Source organism: Odocoileus virginianus, chromosome 29 (assembly GCF_023699985.2).
Source record: "Odocoileus virginianus isolate 20LAN1187 ecotype Illinois chromosome 29, Ovbor_1.2, whole genome shotgun sequence".
Lineage (NCBI taxonomy): Eukaryota > Metazoa > Chordata > Mammalia > Artiodactyla > Cervidae > Odocoileus > Odocoileus virginianus.
Genome location: NC_069702.1, coordinates 6,420,844 through 6,438,014, shown reverse-complemented (window position 1 = coordinate 6,438,014; position 17,171 = coordinate 6,420,844). Strand labels below are relative to the sequence as shown.

The 17,171-nt window shown below is 47.1% G+C and overlaps 1 protein-coding gene across 1 annotated transcript in view; it reads left to right on the top strand.

Annotated features, from left to right (window-relative positions):
• Nucleotides 1-661: 661 nt before the first annotated feature.
• The window catches only part of BST1 (bone marrow stromal cell antigen 1), a 30,710-nt gene continuing 14,200 nt past the window's right edge, over nucleotides 662-17,171 (top strand). The window contains exons 1-7 of the mRNA XM_070458097.1: nucleotides 662-1,067; nucleotides 2,354-2,480; nucleotides 5,239-5,374; nucleotides 10,704-10,786; nucleotides 14,889-14,965; nucleotides 15,498-15,590; nucleotides 16,914-17,000. Of these exons, the coding sequence (XP_070314198.1) occupies nucleotides 874-1,067; nucleotides 2,354-2,480; nucleotides 5,239-5,374; nucleotides 10,704-10,786; nucleotides 14,889-14,965; nucleotides 15,498-15,590; nucleotides 16,914-17,000 (797 nt within the window). The 5' untranslated portion in view covers nucleotides 662-873. The remainder of the gene's footprint in view (nucleotides 1,068-2,353; nucleotides 2,481-5,238; nucleotides 5,375-10,703; nucleotides 10,787-14,888; nucleotides 14,966-15,497; nucleotides 15,591-16,913; nucleotides 17,001-17,171) is intronic.

Sequence of the window (17,171 nt, the reverse complement as noted above, 5' to 3'; positions counted from 1 at the left end):
TCTGGAAAGTGGACTTCAGTTAGGAAGGGACTGGACAGGACAATGAGGGTTTTGATTAAAACTTCAAAAACAGAAAAAAAGGAGATTAAAATAAAACTTTAATAATGTAAATGCTGTAAATTATTAAATGTAAATTTAATAATGTAAATTATTTCCATTAAAAGTTAAATTTATTAAATCTAAATTTAATAATGTAAATTCTAGAATCCTCCCACCCTACTTCTCACAGACCTCCCACATTTATCACTTGTCTGCCAGACAGTTCAAAGCTATCATTACCGGGGGACTGAGGACTTGGCCCTCCACGTGGAGTTCTGCTAATCTTAGCTCCCTGCACTGATATCTCAGGAATTCTGCATCTATCTGGAAAGGACTCTGTAACATTCGACAAGTTACTTGATTTCCCTGAAGCTACTCACCTGTAAAAGGGAGTGATAAATCTAGCCCAGAGAGGCATTGTGAAAAGGCAATGAAAAATATGCACTCGGGGCTTGGCACTTTGTAATAAATGATAGCTTTTGTGGTTATTATTTCCTGAAAGCAAACATCATTCACTTATTATTGGGCCGTTGAGAAAGAGGGCGTCTTTGAAAGCTGTCGGTGTGAAACTTGGAAAAAGCTTCCCCTGGGGAACTGAACTCGTCCCACCCCTCCTCCAACCCGGCTGCTTCTTGGGAGCTCCTTCCCGGTGGACTCCGGCCGCGGGTAGCTGAGGGCAGTAGTCCTGCCCGCGGTGATGTCCCAACTCGGTCCCGGAGCTGAAGCCGAAAGGGGGAACAGGAAGTGAGCGCGGGTGCAGATTGGGCTAAGCCGCTCCACCGGGCTGGGAGGGGAGGGGCGGGTCCCGGAGCAGAGTCGCCCGAAGAGCCGGCGATGGCTGGCCCGGGGCGCGCACGCGGGGGGCGCCCGCGGCCGGCGCTGCTGCTGCTGCTGCTGCATCTGCGGTGGCCCCTGGTCGCCGGCGCTGCGGATGCGCGCTGGAGCGGGCCGGGTACCACCCCGCACCTGCAGAGCATCTTCCTGGGCCGCTGCGCCGAGCAGATCGCGCTGCAGAACCCGGAGCTGCGGTGAGCGCGGCTGGGGGCTAGGGAACCGGAGGGGGAGGGGAGTAGGGGAAAGGGAGAGGGGGGTGGGACAAAGGCGGAGGGGGAGGGTAAAGGGAGGGATTGGATAAGGGGGAGGGGTGGGATAAAGGGGGAGAGGGGGTGAGATAAATGGGGAGGGGTGTGGGGTAAAGAGGGAGGAGGTGGGGAACCTACTGGATGCCTGAGTGCGCTGTTGGGGTCTGGAGGTGAGTCGTGTGTGTGTGTGTGTGTGTGTGTGTGTGTGTGTGTGTGTGTGTGTAAGTGTGTAAAGATGAAGAGGAGGGTATGTGTGGGGGCTGGTGGATGAGGATGCGGCAGCAGTGTGTTTGGATCACAACCAGCTTAAAGTTTAAGCAGAATGCTCAGACCCAGGAACATGGTCTCCAGCTGGAATTCCCGGAGCCCAACTCCTTTGGGAGTTCACATTTCACATCTCATTTACAGGCCGTTTAAAAGTCTGAGTCTTTCTTGCCAGCACTGGGTTCTTAGTAATTTTTGTTCCTTCTTGGGACACACCTTTTCAGTTTTCACAAGGCCCCTTTCTTGTGCCATTTGTTTTTATTGAGACGCATTTTAGGCAAATAAAAAAGAACAGAGAGTAACACAGGGAACATGTTATTGAGTGCGCTGTTATTCACTGTTATAAATAACAGTGAATTCATGTTATTCACTGCCCAGCGTGAGAAATAACAAGGTAGGAAAAGGGTGGGAAGTGTTTTTGGAAAGCCAGGCGGGACTTAGGAGTTGCTGCGGGCTCTGTAGGTCATGCTTCCTGCCTTAGTGGGAGGTGGAATTTTTCCACACTTGGTCCTCACTCCTGATTTTATTAACACAAGGTCCTGCCTGTCCTCCTGATCTCACCTGGCCTCCAAGCCCAAGATGGACCTGTGTCTAAGTGAAGGGGCGCCTGAAGCCAGGAGCCCATGTGATTTATCGGAATCGTCTCCTTCTAGCCCCCTGCATTTTCTGCCATCTCTGTGAGCCTGTTCTAAGTTCCACAAGATGTATATGGCACCTCTGAAAGACACGTCCACTGTCAGATTTCTAAATCCATCACCAAAGTTATTTTTCTTCCTCTTCTGAATTGGGGTCAATGCATGAATCATGGCAATTTCCTGTCTTTTTTGTATGCCCGCTTCTGCCGTGCTGAGATTTGACAAAATCGCTCATAAAAAACTCGGAGAGAGAAGAGGAAATGTATCACACTGGAATGTAGTCTTTAAAAAAAACAAACAAAAACCCCCAAACAAACGTGTGCTTTTCTGCAGGGACAAGAACTGCACAGCCATCTGGGAAGCCTTTAAAGTGGTGCTGGATAAGGATCCCTGTTCTGTGCGCCCCTCGGATTACGACCTTTTTATTAACCTCTCCAGACACTCCATTCCCAGAGACAAGGTAACCCTGCCTTCGGACACTGCTCTGCTTCATCAAGCAGCCAACTCCCAAGGAGAGCCAGTTGGCTGGTGGGAAGGCGGCTCAGTCTTCACTCGTGCCCCTGCGTCTCCTCCCTGTCATGGGCAGAAGGAGCTTCTTCTTTTTTTTTTTTTTTTTAGAAGGAACTTTCTTAAGTCAAGAACTCAGTGCAGGAACCACTAGAACATCAGGGTGTCACCACACATTTCCCGTGGGACCGCTGCACCTGGCCAGTTCTGAATAGTCTCCATCCTAACCTACCCCAGAGGCTTGAACCTTGAGGACTTCAGAAAACCCCCCCTCAATATCTTTCCAGGAGACCAGTCCCTCCTCTCATCAGGCCTTAAGACGATGTCCATTCAGGACCAGTTTCTTTTAGAAACTGGTTAACATGTACACAAGTGGTTTATGTGTGTGTATCCTGTCGGCATTCTAATCCCTAATACAGTGAAAGTAAATGAAAACATCCTTGTAAACTGCTTGTTTAGAACAACACCTTGAATTTAGAGAAAGCTAGATACCATTTTTATTTCTCTGACATAAATTCTTTTTTTCTTAATGAAGGACATATTTAGTTTTGACATAAAAACTAGATTTTTTTTCATTGTAAAGTCATGTAGCACTGATGTTTACAAATGAAAACATCTGACTGGTGGTTTTTTTTTTTTTTTTTAGGTAAAGGCAGGTGAATGGAACTGGGAGGTTCAAATGTATAATAGGCTGAAAACATGCTTTTGAATATATGCTGCCATTTGAATCTTGCAGTCATTCTATCAGTGAAAAGAGGAGCTGTTACTGTTTTTTCTTTCTTTTTGGCTGCACTGTGCAGCATGAAGGATCTCAGTTCCCTGACTAGGAATCAAACCTGCAACCCCTGCAATGGAAGCGCAGAGTCGTAGCCATTGGACTGCCAGAAAAGTGCCTGCATGCGTGCATGCTAAGTCGCTTCACTCATGGCTGACTCTTTGTGACCCCATGGACTGTAGCCCACCAGCTTCCTCTGTCCATGGGATTCTCCAGGCAAGAACACTGGAGTGGGTTGTCATGCCCTTCTCTAGGGGAACTTCCTGACCCAGGGATGGAGCCTGCATCTCTTAGGTGCCCTGGCAGCTGGGTTCTTTACCACTAGCATCACCTGGGAAGGCTCAGGGGAGTGCCTAGGAGCTGCTATATTTGTTCTCCTTTCTCATAGACTTTGATTGAGATTCATGAACACTGAGCTACTCTTATGTACCAGGCATTGTTCTCAGGGTTTCAGATGCAATAGGGAACACAGTCTGCCCTTGGGTACCATCCAGTCTAGACCGAGACCCTGGTTGGGATACTGAGGATATGATGGTGTGATGAGGGAAATATTGTCATTTGTGTTATTAGTGTCTGAAAACACTGTAACTTTATAGGAGAAAACTATAAAGTATAATCTAAAAGCAATGTGTTTTTGAGGCACCTTACCCTTTAGGAATCCATCTGTGATTATACGTCATCTTAGTCACAGCTGTGAGAAAAGAGAAAGGGTTCATACTCCCCATTTTCCATGTGTGGAAACTGAGGCACAGGGAGATGACTTGCCGTGTTCATGATCACACATTTAGGGTGTGACAGACCCAAGATTCAAAACCAGGTCCCTTGATTAAAAAAAAAAAATCTATCATTTTTAAAGTACTAGGCAATGTAAGTATATGTGCGTGTGTGCTTAGTCACTAAGTCATGTCCAAATCTTTGTGACCCCATGGACTGTAGCCCACCAGGCTCCTCTGTCCATGGGATTTCCCAGGCAAGAATACTGGAGTGGGTTACCATTTCCTCCTCCAGGGGAATCTTCCTGACCCAGGGATGGAACTAGGTCTTTTGCATTGGCAGGCGGATTCTTTACCACTGGCCCACCAGGGAAGCCTAATATATGTATCTACTCATCTACTTTGTTTTTACTGCTGGGAAAATATTTCTTAACATTTACATGTTACCCTTGCAATAAAGGGAAGAGAACTGGTGTGCATTAATCACTCAGCCACGTCCAAGTCTTTGCGGCCCCATGAACTGTAGCCCACCAGGCTCCTCTGTCCACGGGTTCTCCAGTCAAGAATACTAGAGTAGGTAGCCAATCCCTTCTCCAGGGCATCTTCCCAACCCAGGGATTGAACCCAGATCTCTTGCGTTACCACCATCTGAGCCACCATCTAAGCCACCATCTAAGCCATCAGGGAATACCTATCTACTTTTTTTAACTGCTGGGAAAATATTTCATTAGCATTTGCATGATACCCTTGGAATAAAGAGGTTTGCTGGTGGCTCAGATGGTAAAGAATCTGCCTGCCATGCGGAAGACCCAGATTTGATCCCTGGGTTGAGTTTCCCACGTAGCTCAGTCGGTAAAGTATCTGCCTGCAGTGTGGGGGACCTGGATTCAATTCCTGGATCGGGAAGTTCCCCTGGAGAAGGAAATGGCAACCCACTCCAGTATTCTTGCCTGGAGAATCCCATGGACAGAGGAGCCTGGCGGGCTACAGCCCATAGGGTCACAAAGAGTCAGACACGACCGAGCAACTAACAGGCGCCTGCAATAAACAAGAGAGTGCGCAGCCCTCCCCATGGGGGTCAGTAAAGACAAAGACAATATTTGCCTGTCATAAGGCAAGTCTCAGTTGAATGAGACAAGTCCTGAGTTGTCTTCATGATGCTGTGCCTGAAGGAATCTGTTGTGATTTTTCAATGTTTTCATTTTGTGTTGATTTTTCCTCAGTCCCTGTTCTGGGAAAACAACCACCTCCTCGTCACCAGCTACGCAGAGAGCGGCCGCCGTGTTGTGCCGCTCTGCAACGTTCTGTACGGCAGGCTCGGAGATTTCTTGAACTGGTGTCGACAGACAAATGCCTCAGGTGAGACTTCTGCGTGTATCACAGGAAAAGTCAGTGTTCCTATCTACTATGGGGCTTCCCTGGTGGCTCAGCTGGTAAAGAAACTGCCTGTAATGCAGGGGACCCCGGTTCTATTCCTGGGTTGGGAAGATCCACTGGAGAAGGGACAGGCTACCCACTCCAGTATTCTGGCCTGGAGAATTCCATGGACTGTATAATCCATGGGATTGCAAAGAGTCGGACACGACTGCGTGACTTTCAATGCATTTGCCATTTTTGTTAAATGCTTTCATATGCATTTATCTCATCCGATTGCCCTCAAATCCTCCCAGGTAAAATGGTTATCATCATCATAATAATTAATAACAGTAATAGAGAGCATCCATCTTTGCTAGGTGCTGTTCTAAGAACTTTACATATGCAGTATGTTCCCTCCATATGAACAAGTTACATTTCAAGAGTGTGTTCGTAAGTCCAATAAGGTAAGCTAGGTACCTGACTAACATAATCAGCTACATAGCACTGTACTTTTCACACAAACAATACATAAAAAACAAACACAAGAATAAAGAAAACATTTTTAACCTTATACTACAGTACCTTGAAAAGTACAGGACAACAGCTGGCATACAGGGGCTGGCATCCAGTGAACAGGCAAGAAGAGTTACTGACCAGAAGAGGGAGAGGAAGTGGGAGATGGTAGAGCTGAAAGATTGTCAACAATCGGAGACAGAGGGCAAGCTGTGATTCGCTCACGCCCGTTGTTGATGGTACAGGTTCTGGTTCCTTGCTGGAACCAGATGCATACTCACATCTTTGAAAGTTCACAACCTGAAGCTTTGTAGTAGGGGAGTTACTATATTAACTCATTGAATCCCTGCAATGGCCCCATGGGATAGTCCTCTCCTGATTCCTGTTCTGACAAATGAGGAAACTGAGGCACAGCAAGGCTGAGACGCTAGCTCAGGAGTGTGCAGCATCGTTAGCAGCAAAGTTAGACCATCTGACTTCAGTCCTGCATGACTATCTCACTATCCTCAGAGGGGTAAACTGAGGCTGAAGGCAGTTAAATGACTTGAGGACCTGGGACCAAGATTCACCCCTCTTCCCACTGGTTCTGAAACCACTCCAGACCACTAGCAGATATTTTGAGATTCAAATTGTCAACTGAAAAAGAAAATGCACAATGTTAGAGCTGCGAGTCAGTTTTATTTAGGGTAGCATGAAGACTATAGTCTGGGAGACAGCATTTCAAATAGCTCTGAGAAACTGCTCTAAAGAGGCAGTGGGGAAGGTCAGCATTATGTATGATTTTAGTGAAGGGGGTGTGTACAGTCAGGCACTCACTTTGGCAAAGACTGGCTGCTAGTCACGGGGAGCAGACATCACCACGAAGGATTTTAGTGCTTTTCTAGGTATGAGGAGATGCAAGAATTGGGTTCATAAAATCTCTTGAAAATATCTGACTATCCGAAGACCTGTTCTGCCAGTTTTTCCCAGAGCACAGAGCGCCTCATCCTTGATCTCCACCCTAAACTCTTTTCAAGGGATGCTGAAGGGCAGCAACTGCAGCGGCTCATGATTTAATCCTTGTAGAGGTGGATGGCAAGTGCCAACTTGTAGTTGGCGAAATCACAATGAAAGTTAAAGTCACAGACGCCGGCCTGATGGTAATGCAGACACTTCTCATTCACTGACTCCCACTGGCGGTACAGTGGTCTCTGCCCTCAGGGAGCTTGTAGCCTTGGTGGTAGGTGGGGGCAGGGCATTTAGTCCAGAGAGGTGTGCTCTGAGGTGGGAAGGAGTGGGCACTCAGGAGTAAGCAGAGAGAGACACCAATATGGATCAGAGACTCCAGAAGCTTCCCAGAGGCTCTCAGCTCTCTGTGAATCTTATACACTGAGCAGGACCAAGGCCAGCAAGGAAGTGGGTGCAGGGAGGTGGCGCCTTCGTGAAGACTGGAGATTCTTCCTCCCTGGGTATTGGAGTCACTTTAAAAGTTAACTTCAGCTCAGTTCAGTTGCTTAGTCGTGCCTGACTCTTCACGACCCCATGAACTGCAGCACCCCAGGCCTCCCTGTCTGTCACTGGCTCCCGGAGCTTGCTCAGACTCATGTCCATCGAGTTGGTGATGCCATCCAACCATCTCATCCTCTGTCGTCCCCTTCTCCTCTCATCTTCAATCTTTCCTAGCATCAGGGTTTTTCCCCAAGGAGTCAGTTCTTCATATCAGGTGGCCAAAGTATTAGAGTTTCAGCTTCAGCATCAGTCCTTACTGATGGGTTAACTGTGTATAACTTACGGGCTAACTTCCTATATATAAAAGTTAGCTTACTGTGTATCAAACAGACGACTAATGAGAGCAGACTGTGCAGCTCAGGGACCTCTGCTCAGTGCTCTCTGGTGACCGAAATGGGAACGAAATCTAAGAGCGTGGATATGTGTATATGTATAGCTGATTTAGTAAAGAATCACCTGCAGTGTAGGAGGCCCAGGTTCAGTTCCTGGGTTGGGAAGATTCCCTGGAGAAGGAAGTGGCAGCCCACTCCAGTATTCTTGCCTGGAATTTCCCATGGATAGAGGAGCCTGACTTCCTACAGTCCTTGGGGTCACGAAGAGTCAGACTCGACTGAGCCACTCACACACACGTAGCTGGTTCACTTTGCTGCAGAAACTAACACAACGTTGTTAAGGAAACTATACGCCAATAAAATTTCTCAAGAAAATTTAAAAGAAATGTTAACCTAAGCTCAGTTCTGTTTGTCCTCCATTCATTCATCCATCCATGAAGTTCGTAGAGTACTTGCTCCACGCCAGTGTTTGCTCTTCTAGGCGCTAGGAACACAAGAGAGAATAAAACCAGCAAAATAACACCTCACTCTTACAGGGGTGAAGATAAGATCATAAATAGGCAAGGGATAATTTATAGTCTGCCATACGATTGAAGGCTATGCAGAGAAATGAATCAGGGAAAAGAGGGTAGGGAGTGCTGGCTAGTGGGGAAAGGGCCACGTAGTTTTACGTGGGCCCAGAAAAGCCCTCACTGAGAGGCTGGTATTTGAGTAGAGGCTGAAGGAGATGAAGAACATTTCCTGATGCAGGGAACTGCAAGTGCAAAGGCCCTGAGATGGGAGTCTGTCTGGCAGATTCAAGGAACAGAAAGGCAGGCAGTGAGTAAAGAGGCAAGTCGTCGGCTACGAGGCCAGGGGAATAAAGGGCATGATGGCACAGGATGCTGAGGACGCTGGCTTTCACTTTGAGTGAAATGGGAAGCATGGCAGGGTACAGATCAAATGGCTGTGTGGCCATTCTTCCAGTGGACTGTGATCAGGAGGCTGCAGTTTGATTATCCTGCAGAGGGTGGGGGAGGCTGAAGGGGGAGTGTGATGGAAACAGTGAAGAGAGGGATCTGTTACTGAGTCACTCAGTCGTGTCCTATTCTTTTCGACCCCATGGACTGCAGCACGTCAGGCTTCCCTGTCCTTCACCATCTCCCGGAGTTTGCTCAAATTCATGTCCATCGAGTCAGTGATGCCATCCAGCCATCTCATCCTCTGCTGCCCTCTTCTCCTTCTGCCTTCGATCTTTCCCAGCATTAGGGTCTTTTCTAATGAGTTGGCTCTTTGCATCAGGTGGCTAAGGTATTGGAGCTTCAGCTTCAGCATCAGTCCTTCCAATGAATATTCGGGGTTAATTTTCTTTAGGATTGACTGGTGTGATCTCCTTGCAGTCCAAGGGACTCTCAAGAGCCTTCTCCAGCACCCACAGTTTGAAAGCATCAATATTCTTCAGCACTCAGCCTTCTTTATGGTCTAACTCTCTCATCTGTACATGATGACTGGAAGAGCTATAGCTTTGACTAGACGGAAGAGAGGGAGACTGTGGTATAATAGAAATGAATATTTGGTCTTAGTCCCCTGGTTTCTGGCAAGGCTCTTGAAAACCTTGGCTTCAGGAGTGCTAAGAGTGTCTTTTGTTTGGTAATGCAATGACCAGTGGTTGGGAGCTGCTAAGTAACTTTTGATGGGGGCTGCTTGCCAAAAACACAGAGGCATCATTAGAAAGCTGGAACTTTCAACCCCATCCTCTGTCCTCTGGGAAGGGGAGTAGGACTGGAGATTCAGTCAATCACCCACGATTGACTCAGTGACACCTACATCATGAAATCTCCATAAAAGCCCCTGTCTGATGGGGTTCGGGAAGCCTCCAAATTGGTGAGCACCTTACGATGCTGGTGCGCCCAGAGGGGACAAGGAAGCGCCGTTCGTTTCCCTTCAAGACGTTCACACGGCGCCCTGCTTGGTTCTCCCTGGGATGGATTGTCAGTGAGCACTTTCTCCTGTTTTTTTTTTTAATAGAGTAAAGGGGGGACAAATCCCATTTTATAGCTGCTGAATTTCTCCCTTAAAATTTTTAAACGTGGTACATTTTAACATTTTGTATATTTTAAATGTTAAAAATTTCTGTTTTCTAGCTAAGGACTGTTATTTTCTTGGTCTGTTTTTCTTGTATTTACTTCCAAGACTTGTGCTACTTGCAGAAGACATTTCTCCCAATAAAGCAAAATATATATATATATATATACACATACATATACATGTCATTCATATACATTTAACGTATTTATAATTTTAATATGTGTATAATTTATAATATTGTATAACTTTTGGATATATATATATATATATCAATATATGTTGGAGTAGGAAACGGTAACACACTCTAGTATTCTTGCCTGGAAAATTCCATGGACAAAGGAGCCTGGCAGGCTACAATCCATGGGGTCGCAAAGAGTCAGACACCACTGAGTGAGCACGCACACCCGCATCAGTATATGCATCACTGGCTGGAGCTCCAGCGGAGAAATACCGCACCTGTTCAGTTCTCCACCTTCTTCACATTTGTGTGGAGCAGAATGACAAATATCTGCTTATCAGGTCTTGGATGTTCCTCACCAGGCTTCTTGTGGTCTAGATAGACAGAGCTATGAACTGTAAGCCCATACGCATTCTGTAGAACGTAGTTCAATATATTTTGTGGAGGGACTTCCCTGGTGGCCCAGTGGTTAAGATTTTACCTTCCAACGCAGGGGATGTGGGCTTGAGCCGTGGCTGGGGAGGGCTCAAGATCCCATGTGCCTTTTGGCCATAAAGCCAAAATGTAAACCAGAAGCAATATTGTAACAAATTCAATAAAGATTTAAAAAAAAAATCCACATTAAAAAAATATCTTTATATGTGTACCTATAGTGGACCCAACAAATATTTTCAATAAATCCCTTCCTGTTTTTTTTTTCCCCCTTCCTGTTATAATCCTTGAAATGAAATATGTCTGTCTGTTTTCCCCGTAGGACTCGACTACCAATCCTGTCCGACATCAGAAGATTGTGAAAACAACCCTGTGGATTCTTTCTGGAGAAGCGCATCCATCCAGGTAATCCTGGGATGCACGGCTGGGTGGCAGAGCAGGTGTGGAACCTGGGAAGAGGGGGCCGGAGTGTTCAGAGGCATCACTGGGCCATCGCCTCATTCCTTAATTTACACAAGTCTCACTTTCTGCCACGTTCTGATTCAGCCTCTCTGCTCCATAAAGGCGAGAGGATTTAAGAAGCTGAAATGCTTAATGCAGTGCCTGGGGCAGAGAAAATATTCTGAATGGTAGCTTCAGATGGGGATCTTAAACAGTCGTTACTATTACTGTTGTGTCGCGGTTGTTGTTAGTATTTCAAATCAATGTGATATTGGTTGTGATGTGAAGTGGTGTAACCCCTGCTTTATGGGAGAACCTGGGATGCCCAAGATCTACATGTGGGGGTCAGAAGCATCCAGAAGGTTGATATTCTTGGGGGAGGAGATGATAGGAGACCAGAGATAAACTGGAGGTGCAGAAAGTGAAAGTGAAGTTGCTCAGTCGTGTCCGACTCTTTGCGACCCCATGGACTGTAGCCTACTAGGCTCCTCCGTCCATGGGATTTTCCAGGCAAGAGTACCGGAGTGGGTTGCCATTTCCTTCCAGCAGATCCTCCTGACCCAGGGACTGAACCCGGGTCTCCCACATTGTAGGCAGACACTTTACCATCTGAGCCACCAGGGAAGTCCCACGGTCCCCTAAAGGCCAGTCTTGGAGAATATCATAAGCAGAATCGATAGTGATCAATAGCTAGAAAACACCAGTGACTGCAACTTACATTTGCAGTCACCAGCATTAGACCAAAGATTCCAAATAAGAGGGTGACATTTTTAGTTCAATGCCCGACAAAGAGCAGTCGACTGTTAGCTGGATTGGCTAGGGGTCTGGTGATGTCTGGTCCTGCCACCGAGCCCCTTTCAGGGTTATCTGTGTCCCTTTTGGTCTCATTTCCCGCCCTGGATCACCAGGTGTCCACCGGGGCCACTGTTAATCAGGGCAAGAGTCACTTCGGTCAAATCTTCCACTACAGAGGCAGTTTGGAACTAAGCGGAGGGTGGCTCCGACAAAGATGCTCTTCTTCCTCTCTCTCCTGCCAGCTCCGGGGAGCCCTCGGTCTGTGCCCACTCCCCACAGGTTCTGCCTGGAGTGCAGACTCCAGGGGGTGAGCTGCCCGAGCCCCTCGTTAAGGAGTGGGGGACTGCGTGTGGCCACATCATCACCTGAACGTGGGGTCCTAATGACCGCGCAGGAGTGACGTCAGCATCGTGTGCAGAGAAACCCACGTGCTACCCAGTGGACCTGTCCCATTTCAAAGTGTGCTCCAAGCCACCTCTGATTTAAAATGGGAGTCTCATAACCATGCTCACCCTTTACGGCTGGAGAAGGAATTGGCAACCCACTCCAGTGTTCTTGCCTGGAGAATCCCATGGACAGAGGAGCCGGGTGGGCTACAGTCTGTGGGGTCACAAAGAGTGGGACACGACTGAGTGACTAACGCATACACACACACATTTTACGAACCCTCAGAATATGCTGGGGAGTCTGAACATGAAGTGAGATAGTATAGCATTGATACGCTGATGAAGAGAGGGTCTGAACCGTGGCAGAGAAATATGCCATAAATAGTAATATCATTTTAAATAAATTTGATCATCACAGCACTCCTATGAGTAGGGACTCTTACTACCCTTGTTTTACAAATAGAAAATGAGGCCAAGAACCTTAATCAGACTAATTACTGAGCTAATAAGTGCAGTAACCGGCGGCCATGACTTCATACAGCCTCACTGTATCTGCCTTTTTCTTTTTTTTTTTTGGCTGTATCATGTGGCATTCAGGACCCTAGTTCCCTGACCAGGTATTAAACCTGTGCTCCCTGCAATGGAAGAATGCTGTCTTAACCACTGGACCACCAAGGAAGTCCTGGCATGCTTTGTTTTAATGAAAAAAAAAATTTTTATCACTAGTTTAATAGCTGCTCATGATAGAGAATGACAAATTATAAAATATATAAAGAAAAAAAACTAATCATTCACATTCCTGCTACCTAAGAGCAAATCGTGGTCGTCAGACCTTGGCATTTGCAGGTTTAACCTCGAATGTTCGCATATTTGGAAGCAGTCTGAGACAGGCGTGGTGGCATGGAGCAGTGTTGCAGCCGGTATTGGGCGGCCAGGCTCTCCTGGTGGCTCAGACGGTAAAGAATCCACCTGCGATGCAGACCAGGGTTCGATCCCCGAGTCAGGAAGATCCCCTGGAGAAGGAAATGGCAACCCACTCCAGTGTTCTTGCCTGGAGAGTTCCATGGGCAGAGCAGCCGGGCAGGCTACCATCCATGGAATCACAGAGTTGACACGGCTGAGCAACTAACATTTAAAACTTAACACTGCCAGAGAACAAGCCCAGCCTTGCGTATCTCAGATCTGCGCGATAGCCCTGCCCTGCTCCACCTTCAGTCTGGAAGAAGCATTTTATCAGGGAAATCATATGCTCCAGTAGTGTGCTGAGCAGCAGATTGGAGAATTTCTCTGGCCCTGTTTCTGCCTTAGGAATTTCAGGGGTTGACTAATTCCCACACTTCTGCCCATTCATCTTTGTGTTTTTCTTTATTTATTTGACTCCTCTGAGTCTCAGTTGTGACAGGCAGGATATTTTCAAGTTGCAGCACACAGGAGCCAGGTCCCGGATCCGGGATCGAACCCTGGTCCCCTGCACTGACAGCGCAAGAGGCTTAGCCATTGGACCACCAGGGAAATCCCCACCCATTCATTTTGAATGGAGTTGAGCGCAAGCCATGCCCTGTCCATCTGTCTCATACTTTGCTCTGGGTGTAAGTGCTTCTGGGGCTATGGTCAACCTTCCGTAGGCTTTTACTGATGGCTGGGTAGTATTTCAGACGTGTGAGCGCCATGATCAACTTACCCTTCCCTGTGTCTGACTGTTTTAGATTGGTTACAAATCGTGCTGCGGAATAACTCTCTGTGCGCCAGGGGATCCTTCGGGATGTTTCCTGAGTATTTCTGGCTCATCTTCTAGGCATGTGTTTTGCATTTTCTGTCTCTTGAAGTTACTTCTGTGAGACTTGCACTGGCTAATAGGATGTGAGTAGGAGTGACTGCGTGACTTCTGGGTGCCTGGGTGCGTGCCAAGTCTCTTCAGCTGTGTCCGACTCTTTGCAACCCCATGGACTGTAGCCCACCAGGCTCCTCTGTCCATGGGATTCTCCAGGCAAGGATACTGGAGTGGGTTGCCATTTCCACCTCCAGGGGATCTTCCCGCCTCTAGGATCAAACATGAATTTCTGTGGCTCCCCCATTGCAGGCAGGTTCTTTATCACTGAGCCACTGGCAAGACTTGAAGAACTGGTCTGTGGCTTGCCACTTTTTCTCTCCCTTCACTGATAAACTATCCACATCTGCAGATGTGGAGACTTCAACTTGGGTCCCAGAGCAGGAGCATATGTAGGAAAACCCAAACCCCACATCCGAAAACCAGTGATACACATGTAGCATATGCATGAAATAAACCTTTCTTGTTTAAAGCCACAGGGATTTTTGAGGCTGTTTGTAATGGCAGCAGCATAAGCTAGTGTACACTGGTTGATCCAGGGTTGGAATCTGATAGTGTTTTGCATTATTTTATTTTTTAAAAAATAGTTCTCTATTTATTTTGGCTGTGCTGGGTCTTTGTTGCTGCTTGAAGGGGCTTTTCTCTAGTGGCGGTGTGGGACTTCTCTTTGCAGTGGTTTCTCTTACTGCAGAGCCCAGGCTCTAGAGTGCAGGCTCAGGGGGCTCACGGACTTAGTTGTTCGGTGGCCTGTGGGATCTTCCCAGACCAGGGATCAAACCCATGTCCCCTGTATCGGCAGGCAGATTCTTAACCACTGGACCAGCAGGGAAGTCCTGTATTGTTTTATGATGGTAGGTGACAGGCATGAGGTTTGCACATTTCAAAGCAATTTGCTTCCCAAGATATGCCAATTTACATCCCTTCTAGCTCTATGGAATACCATATTTATCACACCCTTGTCAGTATTGAGGATTGTCAATTGAAAAAAATGGTTGACTATTTCATAGGTGAAAAATGGTGTCTTGGCTAACTCAAAATGCTTGTTTCTTTTTTGCAGTATGCAAGAGATAGTTCTGGGGTGATCAGTGTCATGCTGAATGGCTCAGAGCCAGCAGGAGCCTATCCTGTAAAAGGGTAAGAATTCTAGCCCTAGCATATATGACAAAGATGCCGAGATGCCTTTTAACTGAGGCTTAAGGGGATCATCCCCATATCCCAATCGAGTGCTTTTGTAAGTTCAGCTGGAGCACAACCATTGAGTGACCTGGACGTCAGAGCCAGGTCCATACCTTTACACCACTAACAGCTGAATGCATGAACGCAATAAGTAACCTAAAAATTAAAGCTAAAAAGTAACCCCCAAAGGGCTTCCCTAGCGGCTCTGTGATAAAAAATCCACCTGCCAATGAAGGAGACGCAGGTTTGAGCCTTGAGTCAGGAAGATCCCCTGGAGAAGGAAATGGCAATCCACTCCAGTATTCTTGCCTGGAGAATCCCATGGACACAGGAGCCTGGTGGGCTACAGTGCATGAGGTCGAAAGACTTAGCAACAAAATCACCACCACCACCAACCCCCAAGAGTGTTAAAAGTAATGTGTAAATCAACTAACAGTGATATGGGAACAGTGTCATATTGCTTTAGGACTTGACAAAATGTGTTTCTCAGTTTTTTTGCAGATTTTGAAATTCCCTACCTACAGAAGGATAAAATCACACGAATTGAGATCTGGGTTATGCATGATATCAGAGGACCAAAGGTGTAAGTTATAGTGCTACTGGTGATGGTCATGGTACAAACATGCTTTTCTTGGATGTGATATGATCTGGTCTGAGTTACATGTACGTTTCTGGGGAAGCCACTGTCTTCTCTGTTTATAGTGTGGTGGGCAGAGAAAGGCAAAGGCTTGACTTTCTGGAAATGCCACGAGTTAGTCCCAAGCCCAGAGAGAAAGCTTCCTTTATCTAGAGTCTCCTCTTAGGCTTTCTGAGTGACCAAGGCAGCGTCGGAGAGGAGAGGGCCTCCTGCATTGGTGTGGGGCAAAGCCAGTTTTTTTCTGTCATTGGAAGTCCAAAAACCTCACCAGGAGTTCTCAAAATGGACTCATGGACTATGTAATGAAGACATTCTTTTCACGGAACAATCAGTTTCACACCTGGGTCTCAGATAACTGGCTGAGAGAGCTTTTAAGATCCATACTTTTCTGGGAAACCACTAATTCAATGGTTGCATCAGCTCAGATATCAATGCAAGCTTGAAGTCATCCTTTTTTTTTTTAACTTTTTATTTTGTATTGGGGTATACAGCCGATTACGTGTTGTGATAGTTTCAGCTGAACAGCAAAGGGGCTCAGCCATACATGTACGTGTATCCATGTAGTGTCAATGACACTGAAATGTAGGGCTGAACCTTTAACAACAGGGGACTGCTTTTTATGAATTATGCTCCAACCGTATAAAGGAGCCCAAGCAGGAATTAAAAATAATGGCAGAGAGTTACATAGGTGGACACACAGACCTGGGCAAACGCAGATTAAATATGCATTGAGCAGCAGAAATGGGTTGTTCTGTTTTAAGTCTCGTCAGAATAAATACGTTTAAAAAGTCTAAAGTGATGTACATCATCATGTCAGCAGCGGTTATCGCCAGTGATGTGAGATTTAGCCCCCCCCCCTTGTTTATTTGAGTTTCCTAATATTTTTTGATTTTGTGTGTATTTTCTATTTCTATCTGAAGATTGACTTAATTCACTGTGGGTTGGGTAAGGGGGCAGTCAGCTCGCTCGGAGCCCGAGCCCAGTGCGGCGTGTGTGGTGCGGCTGGGCTGCGCCCTGCGGTCCCCCGCGCATGTGCCGGCGCGGGCCTGGGGATGGATGTGCGTGACTCGCAGGCTTCGGACAGGTCTAAGGTTCAGAGCATCTCCACGTGGGAGCGGCGCTCAAGTGCCCGCAACACTTCTGGGTTCAGAGAATCTGCCACGTATTTCTGCAGGGAGGAGTAGATCTCAGTAGCGCGTGGCCAGGATAGCTTTTCATTAACACGGAAACAGCTTCTTTTACGTGTGTGTGTCTGTGTTTGCGTTTCAGGGAATCCTGCGGAGAAGGCAGCGTGAAGCTCCTGGAAGAGAGGCTGGACAGGCTGGGTTTCCAGTACAGCTGTATCGACGACTACCTGTAGGTGGCGGATGGTATTCCGTTGTTCGGTCGCTCAGTCGTGTCCGACGCTTTGCAGCCCCGTGGACTGACTGCAACAGGCCAGGCTTCCGTGTCCTTCACGGTCTCCTGGAGCTTGTTCAGACGCATGCCGCTCGAGTCTGTGGCACTGTCTAACCCTCTCATCCTCTG